This window comes from Sapajus apella, unplaced genomic scaffold (genome assembly GCF_009761245.1).
Source record: "Sapajus apella isolate SASKATOON/1434 unplaced genomic scaffold, GSC_monkey_1.0 scaffold1177, whole genome shotgun sequence".
Classification (NCBI taxonomy): Eukaryota; Metazoa; Chordata; class Mammalia; order Primates; family Cebidae; genus Sapajus; species Sapajus apella.
Window position 1 is genome coordinate 3,281 of NW_022438103.1, and position 15,345 is coordinate 18,625.

At 38.2% G+C, this 15,345-nt stretch overlaps 1 protein-coding gene across 1 annotated transcript; it reads left to right on the plus strand.

The window, feature by feature from the left end:
• Window positions 1-1,863: 1,863 nt before the first annotated feature.
• Window positions 1,864-15,339, plus strand: LOC116546643 (cytochrome P450 3A5). Its single transcript, XM_032272836.1, has 8 exons — window positions 1,864-4,033; window positions 4,298-4,386; window positions 5,656-5,804; window positions 6,846-6,973; window positions 8,066-8,132; window positions 10,092-10,252; window positions 11,917-12,143; window positions 15,085-15,339. Exons 1-8 carry the CDS (start codon window positions 3,941-3,943, stop codon window positions 15,308-15,310), a joined length of 1,140 nt encoding a protein of 379 aa, XP_032128727.1. The 5' UTR covers window positions 1,864-3,940; the 3' UTR covers window positions 15,311-15,339.
• Window positions 15,340-15,345: the final 6 nt, after the last annotated feature.

Consider the following 15,345-nt stretch of genomic DNA (forward strand, 5'->3'; position numbering starts at 1 on the left):
TTGAAACATTGTATTGTTAAGTTGGTTTTCACCTTGAAGACACAGGTTTAACTCACTTAAATGGGCCTTCAAATCCACTAAAAACGCTAAATCTGTAAGCCAGTTTTCACTGTCAAGTTCTGGCACAAATTTTGTGTTTGATACCATAAACGGCTTGATTTCATGTCACAAAGCATAAAATCTTCACAACATTTTGCCTTGACTTAACCACGTTACTTCTGAAAAGTGAATGATGTTGCTAGAGTCAGCATCCATACTTTTAAGGAATTCCTGCAACTAGCAATGGTGAATTCCCTGGCCCTTGTGAAATTCACAGCCTTGATAACAATTTGCATGATGTTATCCATTTTTAAAGCCTGTGCATATGGATTTTCTTAATATATTATGCAATAATATTTGATCAAATGTGAGTTTTGTGTGGCAACTGCATCATCTTCTATTAATTTTACAAGTCCCATTCTTTTACCTACCGTCACCAGGGCACCATCTATAGCTATGTCAGATATGTTCATAACAGACAAAGAAAATTGCTTTAATGTATTTTTCACTGCTTTGTATAAATCTCTTGATTTAGTTGTGTCTTTTAATGGCACGGTGACATTTCTATTTCTTCAGTGACATTATATTCATCATCAATACCTCTAATAAAAATGGCAAGTTGTGCCATATCTGTAGTGTCAGTGCCTTCATCTGTCATCAAAGCTAAAATTTTAAATTAGCAGGTTTACTCTCCAAACGTCTTTCAACAGATTTCCCAATTTCTTCCATTCTCCTGGGTATAGTCTGGTGAGGCAAACTGATTTTAGAAATATCAGTTTCTCAAGACAAATAATCTCTACCACATCTTCTGTACATTGTTTAATAAACTCACCATCAGTAAATGGTTTTCATTTTTTTTGCCATTAAATTTGCTACCACATAACTAGCCCTTATGATAGAGTTTGTCTGAGTTGTAACTTTAAAAAAATTTTTGTTGTTGTTATTGAAAACACAGACTTTTAGGGGAGCATCACACACTGAGGTCTGTGGTTGGGAGGACTAGGGGAGGGACAGTGGGGGGTAGGGAGCTGGGGAGGGATAACATGGGGAGAAATGCCAGATATAGGTGATGGGGATGGAGGCAGCAAACCACACTGCCATGTATGTACCTATGCAACAATGCTGCATGTTCTTTACATGTACCCCAGAACCCAAAATGCAATTATACATATATACAGAGAGAGAGAGAAAAGACAGACTTTTTTCAGTTCTGCTCTTTTGTGCTTGAAATACATTCCTTGATATGTACCAAATCTGTCAGCATGTTTTTGCATATAATGCCTCTTCAAATTGTAGTCTTTGAAAACTCGCACAAATTCCATGGAAATTAAGGAGAGTGCTTTGCTATTTACATTAAAAAGAATAGAATAGAAGTCATTTGCCCACCTTTCATTGAACAATCTTCCTTCATCCATAATTTTTTTTTAGGGTTCTGTTTTCTTTTTAAGATATTGTGGAAGCTATGCTGGAATTAAAAACATTATATAGATAAGCAACTATATTTAATTTTATTATGAAAATTTGGGCCAGGCACGGTGGCTCATGCCTGTAATCCCAAGCACTTTGGGAGTCTGAGACAGGTGGATCACCTGAGGTCGGGAGTTTGAGACCAGCCTGACCAACATGGAGAAACCCCGTCTCTACCAAAAACACAAAGCATTAGCCAGGCATGGTGGTGCATGCCTGTAATCCCATCTACTTGAAAGGCTGAGGCAGGATAATCGCTTGAACCCGAGAGGCAGAGGTTGCAGTGAGCCGAGATTGTTCCACTGCACTCCAGCCTGGGCAACAAGAGTGAAACTCCATCTCAAAAAAAAAAAAAAAAAAAAGAAAGAAAAGAAAAGAACAAGCAAAGCTTAATAATCAAATAAGAATACTTACATGTCTTCTAAATAATATTGAACACCTATCATTTACAACCATAGATTGAAATACTATTGATAATCACTATGTTTTACTTGCCAGGTTGCCACAAACACACCTAATATCTGATAGTGTCAATTCAAATGTCTATGATTGGAAGATAACACACTGGAAGTCGCACATCACCACAAAACTGAATCCACACATTTGTACAAATTGCAAGTGTGTCCGGCATACAGCAGCATTCTGCCTTCTCTAGAATACACACTTGAATTCTTTGTCACAATTCACTTTACATGGCATTGCAATAGAGTCCTCTCACTCTTTATTTTGTTAATTTTAATGGTTTTTCATTTCTTCTGGCCGAACTGTTTGCAATTAGAATGCAAATTATAGATAATACTCCACTATTTGTGGATGTGACATCCTCTGATTATCCCATTCCACTCCATTGTCATCTACAAAGTTCACACTTGAGAATTGCAGTCAAATTACAAAATTACAAAAGAAAAATTACAAAAAAAAAAAAAAATCACAAAATGTTTTCAGAAAGTTTCCAAATTTGCGTTGGGCTATATTCAAAGCCATCTTGGACTACCTGAGGCCTGTAGGTCACAAGTTGCACAAGCTTGAATTAAACCAATAGAACAATTTAAGGATAATCTGTACCTTTACTATGTTTAGTCTTTCATTCCATAAATATACTATGCCTCTCCATTTCTTTAGGTTTTATTTCTTTCCTCAACAAATTGTAGTTTTCAGCATAGAGATCCTGTACATCTTTTGTTAGATTTACACCTGAAGTATTTCGTTTTTGTTGGAGTAAATGTAAATGATATTGTTTTTCTTATATTTTCAGATATTAAGTGTTATGTAGAAATGTAAATAATTTGGGGCATATCCTACAGCCTTGCAGAGCTCACTTATTAGTTCTAGAAATCTTTTTGTATATTCCTTGACATTTTACACATTGACAATTATGTCACCTGAAAATAATGACAATTCTATTATTTTCTTTCCAATCTGTATGCTTTTTATTTCTTTTTCTTGTTTATTGTATTAAGACATCCAGTATGCTCTTCAGGAACAATGCTGAGAGTGGGCATTTTTAAAAATTGTTCCCCCCCCCTTTTTTTTTCATCCTCAAAGAGAAACTCTCAGCAAGAATAATTGTTCCTGATCTTGGAAAAAACCATTCAGTCTTTCATCATTAAATGTGATTTAGCTAAATGGTTTTTTTATAGATTGTCATTATTAAGTGAAGAAACTGTCTCTGTCTTCCTAGTTTATTGAGATTTTATCATGAGTGCTGGAAGTATACATTTTAAAACAAAACATAGTTGTGGAAGATAAAAGAAATTTCCAAGCATGCTGGCTTGATAGGCCAGCCCCAAGTTGGGAAAAAGAATTACCTCTTTCTTTTTCCTTCTACTTATGAAATAAAAAATTAAGAGAAAACAATTTTTTTAAGAGAAAACAATTTGCATGGAATTGCATTATTCCTTGAAAACAGGTTCCTAAAATATTACCTACTTTTGAAAAAAAGATCACGACATCATGGCATCCCTTTTTCAAGTTGCCCATGTATTAAAGATTGTGTATTAAAGACAGAGCTGGTCTGAGGCAACATACAGTCTGCCAAGGCCACCTGCCTATCTGTCATCAATCCTTTTCTACTCTGCACACTCCTGGGGAAGTACTAGGTCTTGTTCTGTCTACTCCATTGGAAGAACAGTTCCCTACCATGTGGAGCATTTGCACTTAAAAGGAGACTGAGATATAGAGGCTGGAGATCATACCAGATGGCTGGGTCTCCCCACTTCCACCCCTGCCCCACATATACTCAGAAGAGGCTAGGCATTTAGGATCTCTATTGAGCATCTTGAATATGGCCTGCCATATCATATACAGTTACTAAATATTGGTTAAATAAGTCACGTCTGTTCAATATATTTTGTACAATCATAAAGAGCTCCACAACTAATGTGAGACAAAATGTTTCTGCTTTGAACTCTAGCCTTTTGGCCCAGTAGGACTCATGAAAAGTGCCATCTCTTTAAGTCAGGATGATGAATGGAAGAGAATACGATCACTGCTGTCTCCAACCTTCACCAGTGGAAAACTCAAGGAGGTATGAAAATAACATGTGTTTTCAATTAGAAATATAAAGAATGAATTTGGGGACAGGTAGAAAGTAAGATCACAGTCCCTTTCCAAGGGGTTGTCCACTGAGTTTGAGCTTCCTAAAAATGGTCTTTTATCTTTATGTACAGAAAAGACATCACAAAATTTGTTATAAAAATGTAACTTACTGCTCCATGCTGGGGAAAGCCATGTCCTCCTAGTACTTGAGTCTTTATATTTAACTACAGGTAGTAATCTGTTTTGTGCTTAGATGTTCCCCATCATTGCTCAGTATGGAGATGTGTTGGTGAGAAACCTGAGGCGGGAAGCAGAGAAAGGCAAGCCTGTCACCATGAAAGAGTAAGTAGGAGCACAGCCATGGGGTTCTGAGTTATTATGGGCCCCTCCAGCTGCCTGCCATGGAACTGATATTCCCACTGTTGCGTTGCTCCAGTGATGAGACAAAAGCAGGGCAGTGTCGCAACTCCAAAGAGCCACCTAAGAGGGAGTGGCTCCCATAAGGAGGCAAGTCAACCAGAAAAAAAGGCCTTCTCTCTGATGCACAGGAGCCAGGATTTACTTACCTGTTAACTTGGCACCATAAATATTCTGGGAGATTAAATATATACTTTAGAAATTTAAAAAACATGATTGTATCAATGTTTTGAGTGTAGTGGATATGGAAGTGTGAGTAAGAAAGCATTTGGTACTTGTTGACTTGCATTGGGTAGGCTGAGAAAGTTACAGTGGGGAACTTGGAACAATTTTAATCCCTTCATGGTTTTTCTGAGGATATCAGCAAACCATAAAATATTAAACCTTCGCACCTCTTCCTTTCGCTCCAATCTCAAAAGAGAAAGGATGCTAGAAACCTATGTGTAGGGCAACCCTATTATTAGCTGTCTACATTGGTATTTGCTTGAATTGTTCAACAACAGGTGTAATTTGAGCCTATCCTTGGGACCATCACTCAGCTATGGGATTCCCCAAATAAATGTTGGAGAGATCTATTTTTTTTAACCAGAATATTCTTGGTTGTTATATTTTACAAAAATGATTCTGTTCTCAGAGCAACCTCAGGTCAGAGGAGCTGGGGATAGCAGGGTTTTCCAGAGCTATAGCAGGGAGTATAGAGAATAAACGATTATATTTCTGGGAACTTAGAACAGGGTGTTGCTGTTTTGTAAAGTGCTGAAGAGGAATCAGTTCTGGGCATACAGTCTATAGTCAGACAATGTCACCTTTCTTGAATCCGTTAGGAAGAATTAATTATTCTACTCATGTCCTGTTGAAGCCCACTGCTTCCACATCTTGTATCATCCACTCTCAACACATGCTACTGTAGTTGTCTGATAATGGCTCTCTGTCTTCCTGCGATTGGGCTCCTCGACCTCAGAAGTGATAACTCAGCTTGGTGTCTCCATCACCCCTAGTGCAGGGTCACCTGCATCACCGGCACCCAATAACCACCTTTTAAAGGAGTGTGATGGGAGATGATCCAGCAGATAGTTCTGAAAGTCTGTGGCTCTTTACCTGTCTTGACTGGACATGTGGGTTTCCTGTTGCATGTATGCTGGAATAATGGTAAAGAGGTACTGATTTTAATTTTCCATGTCTTTCTCTACTCAGTATCTTTGGGGCCTACAGCATGGATGTGATCACTGGCACATCATTTGGAGTGAACATCGACTCTCTCAACAATCCAAAAGACCCCTTTGTGGAAAGTGTTAAGAAGTTCCTAAAATTTGATTTCCTTGATCCACTATTTCTCTCAACAAGTATGTAGACTATTATTTCTTTATCTCTCTTTTTAAAAATAACTGCTTTGACATATAATTCACATATCATATAATTCATCCACTTAAAATGTGCAATCCCATTGTTTATAAGATACTAAAAAATATATGTGACCATCACTATTGTAAACTAAAACGTTTTTGTCAATCTAGAGTCCTCATACATTTTTTGTTATCAACAACCTGCCATAAACTCCATTGCCTTAAGCAACCATTTGGCTATTCTGGATACTTCATAGAAATAATATCACTGATTTTTCTCTGTTGTTTTTTATTCTCCATTTCGTGAGCTTGTACTTTAGTCCTTGTTATTTTCTTCCTTTTGCTGGCTTTAGGTTTAGTTAGCTCTTCTTCTTTTAGTGTTTTGTGATGTAAATGGTAATTATCAATTTGAGATATTTTATTCTTTTATATTTAGGCATTACAGCCATCAATTTCCCTCTGAGCACTGCTTTGGCTACATCCCATGTTTTGGCATATCATGTTTTCTTTTTGTTCATCTCAAAACAATTTCTTCTTGCCCTTTAGATTTCTGCTTTGACTCACTGGTCACTTAAAACTGTATTGTTTTAAGTTCCACAAATGTATGAGTTTCCCAAATTTCTTTCCCTTATTGATTTCTGGTTTCATTCCATGGAATTTGATGTATATACGCTGTGTTATTTCCATCTTGACTATTATTTCCTAAACACCATTATTAATTTAAGCAGCACATTATGGCCTGATTAAACCAAAAACTCTAGTCCAACACATAAAGGCTAAGAGGGCAGGGAATTTAATTCTGTTTCTTTGGACACTCCTAAGATGAAGAAGGTACCATTGATCTCACTGCTGTAGTGGTGGTTTCTATGGATAGACCTGCCCTTGCTTAGTCACTGGCCTGAAAGAGGGGCAAACACGATCAAAGGAATGGGTTCCAGCTGAGAACCTGATGTTCTTATTCTTATTACTGGTAGAGAAAATTATAATTGCTCCAGGTAAATTTTGCATTTTCACTACGATTTTCTTTTGTTTTTCCCACAGTACTCTTTCCATTCCTTATCCCTGTTTTTGAAGCATTAAATTTCTCTCTGTTTCCAAAAGATGCTATAAATTTTTTAAAGAAATCTGTAAACAGAATGAAAAAAAGTCGCCTCAACGATAAACAAAAGGTAAAATCTGGTGGTGGTTAAATGACAGTGTTTAGTTTTTGATAAATTTAGATTTTATATATATGGTAGTGTATGCATCTATATTTTTAAAAAATAAAGAAAGAGAACTTATGTTTAGAACAAGAGAAGTATTTGGTAGAAATGAAGAAGGAGATTGGGGAAGGAGATGAGAATAAGTCAGAGAGATAGCATTTTAAATTTTGATACCAGACTCAACAATTAGTATGTCATGACATAAATAGTACTGAGATACAACTTTACTACTTCACTTCCCTTCAATACATTGCCAAAGGACAACAATTCCTGTTTGAAAATATATTTTACTGGTATTATGCTTTCCTCACATCACAAATTGGTAAAGAATGATTTCAAATCCAAGCCTGTTATTTTACTTATTCTTCAATGAAAGGCCCTATCAGGCTACCTGCCAACTGCTGACATGTAGTGTGTGGTAAATTTGAGTGCTTCACAGCCTGGAATGAAGAGGGGTATTTTCTGAGAATTTAGATTGCAAGGCTGACTAACTCAGCTTTGCCTTCATGAACCCTAGAGGCCAGCTGAAGGATATCTGCAGGTCAGGGAGGTAGCACCAGGTAACTCAGGTGTCAATGAAGATTGTATAGAGTCTAAGAATGTTGGAGTATTTGAAAATACTCCCCAAAAAAGCTGCTGATGAGTTCTGGGAATCTCAGTAGATTATGTGACATTGATGAAGAAGAAGGTACAAGAATAAAACATCCAGGACTCCCTCCTGGGTAAGTAGTCATGACCACAGATGGAACTGGCAACTCTTTGGCCAGGAAGCTATGTCCAAAAGACAGAGTAGGTGAGCAACAGGGAAGGCAAGAACAAAAAAGCAACTGGACATGATAGCTAGATTCATTTGAGGAAAACATCCTTCTTTCCAAGGATTTGGATGAATGTTTTTGTTCAGTGCTGACTCGGGCAACACCATCAGACTTCTGTTCTTCAAGAAACCACAGGGAGGTTGAGGGAGAGAAGTCAAAAAGGGAAGTTGAATACTGCACTTTGGATTTACTTCCGGCTGCATGAGTCACTTTCTGTCAATGAAATTTCTCTTTTGGCTTCTAGCACAGAGTAGATTTCCTTCAGCTGATGATTGACTCCCAGAATTCAAAAGAAACTGCATCCCACAAAGGTAACCAAGGAGTGCTTCTGGGGGCTACTGGTGGGGACATTAAGAGGGAGGTCCTTGCTCTGAAAATGTGCAGGAAGTATTCCAGGAAGATGAGAATTTCTGCCACAGAGCAGAACAACACACATTTATATGTTGTAAATGGTAGCTGGAGGCACTTTCCAGAAGCCCACAGGTACAGGCATGTTCCAGGCTTGAAATAACGCTTGGTGGACAGTCAGTGGTTTGTGGATCACCTACATGAGATCAAATGCCGGTTCTCAGCCTCCTCCAGATCCACTGAGTGAGAACCTCTACTTGGAAATTTATATCAAACATCCCAATCAGTAAGGGTCCCAGCACACTGTCCCAGTAAGGGTGATTTCAACTGGCAGTACTTGATGAAAGCGTGTTTGCCAGGTTAATTTACTGCAAAGTTTTCTTTTTCGCTTTGAAACGGATAAGTAGTTAATGGGGGAAACCTCTGAGACCATGTAAATCTTGTCTTCAATCTTTTACCTACCAGTTTTACGACCCACAGATGGTTTTGACTGAAACCATTATTACTAAGACAGTGGCAAAATGATAACCATGGTCAATTTCAAGCTACCAAGATTTGGCAACCATCTCACAAAATTCCCGAATATGTAACAACTGGTTCTAGAAAGCAGGACTGGGTTGACTCCAGTTTATCACTTTAAACATGTCCATGTCTACATCTACTTCTATCTGTCTGTCTGTCTGTCTATCTATCTATCAATCATCTATCTATCCATAATCTATTAATTAATCTTCTACCTATCTCAATAAACCTTGCTATGATAAAGGAAATAGTCTATCATTTCACTGTTCCACATGCAAATCACTAGACACAAATTTCAACACAGTATAATGGGGTTCAATATAACTGAATAAAACAATTGGATGGCTGAATTTACCCACAGCACCATACAGAAATCCTCACTGGTAAATCACAACTCTGTAGAACTTTCTCATTCTCATTTAATATTGTGTTTGGTTGTGAATTACATGGTTGCAGCAGGCACTACATTTATTTCTGTGTTCCACGTCTCTAAAGGTCCTAATCAAGTCCTCATCAAACAGACTAGTGATGGACCATCTTGAGCTTCTCTCAGAAGAAATATCAAGAGGGAGGCCAACCTGTAATCATAAGAACTTCTGCTATTTTAATGCCATTCATCAGACTACAGTCAATCACCATGCTTCTGGCTTTTTGTCTATCTCCGCAGTTCTGTATATCCTGAGATAGTCCATTTTGAGAACTGTACCCTAGATCTTGTACTGCCTGATGCCTCTCAAATATGTAATCCATGCTGCTCAAGTGAGCTTGTGCACACAAATCACCACATCTCCTGAAAGTTTGGATTTTGATTCAGTAGTTCAACAGTGGGGTTTGAGATTCTGCATCTCTAATAAGCTCCCAGATGTGGCTGGTGCTGCTGGTCCATGAAACATAGTTTGAGTAGCAAGAGGTGATCTGTAGCTCAATATTTGTCCTTCAAGTTCCTTCAAACATACATAGAGAAAAGGTCTTAAATATTGCAAATTTTTTCAAAGTTTGTCAAGCCATCTTGCAGAAAATCAAATTTTTCTTGGGGAAAATGCTACCCCATATTTACTTACAGATAAAGTACTTTTAGGAGCATTCAAGGAACACTCCCATAATGCCAAGTATGTTACACAGAAATGCTCTCTCTGGAAATTACAGAGCAGTGCTGGTGCTGGGATGCCATGATGAGGAAGAGATGGCCCACAGTCATGTAGACCATGGGAAATCATGGATTAAAATGATTTTGCCTCATTCTGGCTCTGTAAGGTACACATCAGAATGAAAACCACCCCCAATGTGACTCTGAATTGCTTTTCCATTTTTTCCTCTTGGGATTGGAGAGCTTCACTTATCTAAGCTGTGATGTTGTACATTGGCCTGATTTATCTAAAATGTCTTTCCTCTCCTTTCAGCTCTGTCTGATCTGGAGCTCGTGGCCCAATCAATTATCTTCATTTTTGCTGGCTATGAAACCACCAGCAGTACTCTTTCCTTCATTATGTATGAACTGGCCACTCACCCTGATGTCCAGCAGAAACTGCAGGAGGAAATTGATGCAGTTTTACCCAACAAGGTGAGTGGATGATACATAGAGAAGGAGGGAGGAGGTGAAGCCTCAGTAAAAATGCCTCCTCACCACTTCCCAGGAGAATTTTTATAAAAAGCGTAATTAGTGATTCTTTCACTGACACTATGTAGGAAGGCTCTGAGGGGAGAAACATAGGGAATGGTTGCGATTGGCAGATTTATAAGATCTTTGTAAAACAGTGCTGGCCCTGGTTCATCTGCTTTCTGTTACCACAATAATGCTAAGTTAAAAACATCCAAAAACCTCAGTGGCATCCAACAATAAGGATTTGTTGCTCACATATCTGGATAGTGAGCTCTGCTGACATTGGCAGGACTGGCTCTGGTCTGGCTGTGGTCTGACAGAGCTTGGTCCTGAGTGTGCTGCATAGACTGACTCAGCTCTGCCCCATACCTGTCTCATGTTCCAGTCAGGTAGCCACTGGCGAAGACACCAAGCTAGGAACCAGGGTATCTGGCTCCTGAGGTTGTTGGAGTTCAGGGGAGCCATTAGCTTCCCTGAGAGGACATTTCTCCAGGTTCATGGTCTATCACTCTCTCAAAAATGAGAGAGGAGACTACAGCACAGTGTGCTCATAAAGTAAAATACTGGACTTAAAAAGTTGTGGTAGAAAGTGATTTATTTAGATAAAGAGGAAAAGGGGAAGGAGAGAGGAAGAAACAGCTAGCTCTCATACCTAGTGAGAGAAAGAAAAGCTGCTCTCACACTGAGTGAGAAGGGTTCCCAGAGGGAGAAAACCAGAGAAGGAAAACTCCCCTCACACTGAGTGAGAGAATACAGAAAGATGGAATCCAGGAGAGGAAAGACAGCTTCCACACTGGGTGGAAGGGGACCCCAGAGGGGAAATCCAGGAGGGGAAAGAGAGCTCCCACTATGTGGCACGGAGTTTCAGAGAGCAGGAAATCCGGTGTGGGTGAAGGAGCATGGGAATTTATCCTGGGAGAAATTCCCACCTCCCCAAGTTCCTCTGTCCAATGAAAGGAGTTCCTTTAAACTTCTGCTGAGGTGATTGACCCTTAGTTTCTTCCCCTGCCCATTAAATTTAAACATAAACCGTTAAATCTTCTGGATGGAGAGAGATGAGAGGGGGACATGGCGCTGGGAAGTTCTTGCAGCCACCACCCCCAGCCTATCCTCAAGTTTTTAATGGAGTTTTTATATAATATAGTGTTTATATCATATATATATATATAAAAGAGTTGCCAAGTGGGACTTTGCCACCAATAATCCTTGTGTAGAAGAGATCTGCTCTTTTCCCTGTTTTTCTTTCTTGGTACAGACGTGTGACCTCTTTTTGAAAGGTGACAGTGTCTTTGGTGTATTTTATTTGGTGGTAATGGTCACAGCCTATTAATTACATTTCTTCCCATGAGAAAGAAAAATTACTACATGGCCATGCTAAGGATTTCAGTCCCTGGGGTGGGGTTGGTCCTGAATATTTCCTACGTTCATAACTCTTCCACACATCTCGGTAGGTCACTGAGCACATCAATGGGCATGACAGTTACTAAAATGGTTTACAAATGCTACAATCATTTACCAGTATGAGTTATTCTCTAGAGCTTGTAACACTTCAGTAATACTGCATGCACTGAGTTGAAAGTTAATTCAAAATCTCAGTTTATCCAAATCTGTTTCATTCTTCCCAGGCACCTGCCACCTATGATGCCGTGGTACAGATGGAGTACCTTGACATGGTGGTGAATGAAACGCTCAGATTATATCCAATTACTATTAGACTTGAGAGGGTCTGCAAGAAAGATGTTGAAATAAATGGAGTGTTCATTCCCAAAGGGGCACTGGTGGTGATTCCAACCTACACTCTTCACTATGACCCAAAGTACTGGACAGAGCCTAAGGAGTTCCGCCCTGAAAGGTATGAGGCTCCAGGGAAAATGGAGCTCACCCTGAACCAGGCTGTTTCAAGCATATTCTGCCTCTCTTAATCTACATGACAACTGTGTGGTTGTACAATCATTTGTTTGTAAGTCTTGTTATCCCAAAAAAGTGGTAACTGTCAAACTTTACAAACCACAGACAAGAAAAAAATGAAAATACAGCCATCCACAGTCCCAACACATTAAATTGAAGATAATTAAGTCTCTGTGGGCATTTTTCTATGCCTATATAGACTTTTAAAAACTAGAATGGTATCACTTTTTATTTGGTTTGAATTGCTGCTTACTTAATTTAACAGGAAACTATCCACTGACCTACATTACTGTAAGTGTGTGTATGTGTGTGTGTGTATATATATGTGTGTATATATATATATATACACACATACACACACACATATACACACGCATACACAATATGTGTGTATGTGTGTGTGTATATATATATATGTATATGTATATGTATATGTATATTGCATATGCCATAAACCATTTAACCATGATGTTAGTTCAGGTGTATAGGCGTTTTATTCCTTGCAGTTTTTTCTATGCTGTGCCCTTTAGCTCTCTGAATTTAACAGCAACTTTGAAAGACCCTTTCATATTCCATTTTCTTTCAACATTGCTTGCTGTTTCCTCTATGGTAATTATAAAAGTGCAGGCTGAGGTCCTGAGAAGTCCTCACCCCTAATGGATTAAACCACTTCATTGAGTACACAAGACAGCACAGGTCCTCCTGGTTCTGTCTGTGGCAGTCCTGTGCCAGCTCCCTTATACTCTCAGTAGACATCTCATACACTCCTCCTTGGAGGTGTCTTGAGCATACTCTTCCGGGAATTCAGGGACAAGGTCAGGCTTTGGGCACAGTTGGCACTCTAGATATAGTTGGTGTTTTCCCATTATTCTATTATTAAGCAAAATTTAGAATGAAATGTTTAGGGTACTGGCTAATGATTCAGGATGCTTGGGAGCTAGACTTTCATTGGCCCCTACCTCCAAGTTTGTTGATGGCAGGGACCTTGTCTTGTTGGCCATGGTGTCCCTAGTGCTAGCATAGAGTCTGCACATAATACTTGTTCACAGAGTAAGTCAGAGCTGACCAAGTTCTGTTTTCTGGAGTAGAGGACTTCTCTATTTCCTGCAAGCTCAGTACTTCCACCTGCTGTGGCTGCACTAATACAAAATCAGAGACCACTCGCTGTATTTCACTTTGAATCATTCAGTCACCAAACAGATAGTGCTTGCCATGTGTCAGGAACTTGGCCAGGCAAGGAGAAATCCATATGATTTATATAAATGCAAATCATGTAATTTATATGAATCCAAATCATATGATTTATATGAATCTAAATCATATATAAATTTATATAAATCTAAATCATATAAACGTATATAAATCTAAATCGTATATATCATCTAAATCATAAACATCATCTAAATCAAACTTGCTCTAATCAGGGTGCTTCAGAACTTCTCCTTCAAACCTTGTAAAGAGACACAGGTCGGTACTTTCTGTATGTTTTGTATCCTAAATGAAGTGGCTTAAACCATTAGAAATGAGGACTTCTCAGGACCTGAGGACCTCATATATAATCATATGATTTAAGGTTATATAAATGGATTTATATAAATCCAAATATAAATTTATATAAATCTAAATCATAATATAAAGCCATTTTTATAAATCTAAATCATATATCATCTAAATCATAAATCTAAATCATATATATCTAATCATATATATAATCTAATTATAAATCTAAATAATATATATCATATGATTATGGAAATCCAAATCATATATAAATCAAAAATCATATGATTTAGATTTATATTAATGGATTTATATAAATCACATGATTTAGATTTATATAGATTTATATAAATCCATAAGATAAATATGTGTGTGTGTATAAATATATATATATTTGAGGATGTTTGACATATACACGTGTACTCTATAGATACCAGCCTATAGAATAGTTTTCATTGCCTCCATTTATCTATCACTGGTCCCAACAGCCATCAAACCATGTTAGCTGCCCCATCCAAATGCCACCACCACTCTCCTCCTGACTGTCATGTTATTTTGAAGCAGAGCCTGTAAATATTTCAGAATGTTCTCCAAAATATAAAGACTCCTGTAAAAATATATGACAAAAATGTTATTACTTTCCTCAAATCAACATTTTTTCCTTACTATAATCAAATATTTAGAAATCTAATTTGAATAAAACACGGGTCCATCTTGAAAGAATTTATAGCCTAGTGGAACAGATAAAGGAAAGCAGTGATAACCCTACAGTAGGGTAGCATCACATGCCCATGTAAATTATTCGACTTAAACTATTCTATGAGGATGTGGGGGAGAAATAGATGGAGAGGAGAACAAGGAAGAGAACGAGGAGGAGAAGCAGGCAGAGAAGGCGGCAGATAGAGGAAGGTGGGAAGGAGGAGGAGGAGGGGAATCAGAAAAATGGATGACAGGAGAAGGAAAGGGAAAAGTAAAAACTTGAAGCAGCACAAGACATCTTCTCCTTTTCCTTTCTCAATGAGCACGTGACCAACATCAGTGTCAGTAGAGGCAGGAACCCACTTTTCCATCCATCAGTCTCATCACCTATGTGCCTTTTATAGCGTGAGCACACTGCCACCCTCAATATAATTTTAGTGTTTAGAGATAAATATTATTTGCAACAATATTCACCTCATCTCAAGGAACCTCAATGCTCCTATAGGGCATGGAGAATGGAAAGGACTTGTAGGTTACAATTATTAAACAAAATAACCAAAGCAGGATTTCAATGACCAGCCCACAAAAATATCCTGTATCCTACTGGTTAGGAAGTGGAGGGGGGCGGTTCTTAAGAACTCCTAATATGTAACTGTGGTTTTTATGTTTCATTTACTTTTTAATAGGTTCAGTAAGAAGAACAAGGACAGCATAGATCCTTACATATACACACCCTTTGGAACTGGACCCAGAAACTGCATTGGCATGAGGTTTGCTCTCATGAACATGAAACTTGCTCTAATCAGAGTCCTTCAGAATTTCTCCTTCAAACCTTGTAAAGAAACACAGGTCAGTACACTTTCTGTATGTTTCATTAAGAACTTTTCTAACCAAAGGGTGTATATTTTTTAAAAAGAATATGCATGTTTATCTTTTAATAATTTGTT

Bases quoted from the DNA above. Each gene is read 5' to 3' on its own strand.
- LOC116546643 (XM_032272836.1), top strand. From the start codon at position 3,941: ATGAAAAGTGCCATCTCTTTAAGTCAGGATGATGAATGGAAGAGAATA. The intron at 4,387-5,655 runs GTAAGTAGGAGC...TTCTCTACTCAG, and splicing joins AAGCCTGTCACCATGAAAGA to TATCTTTGGGGCCTACAGCA. The intron at 10,253-11,916 runs GTGAGTGGATGA...CATTCTTCCCAG, and splicing joins ATGCAGTTTTACCCAACAAG to GCACCTGCCACCTATGATGC.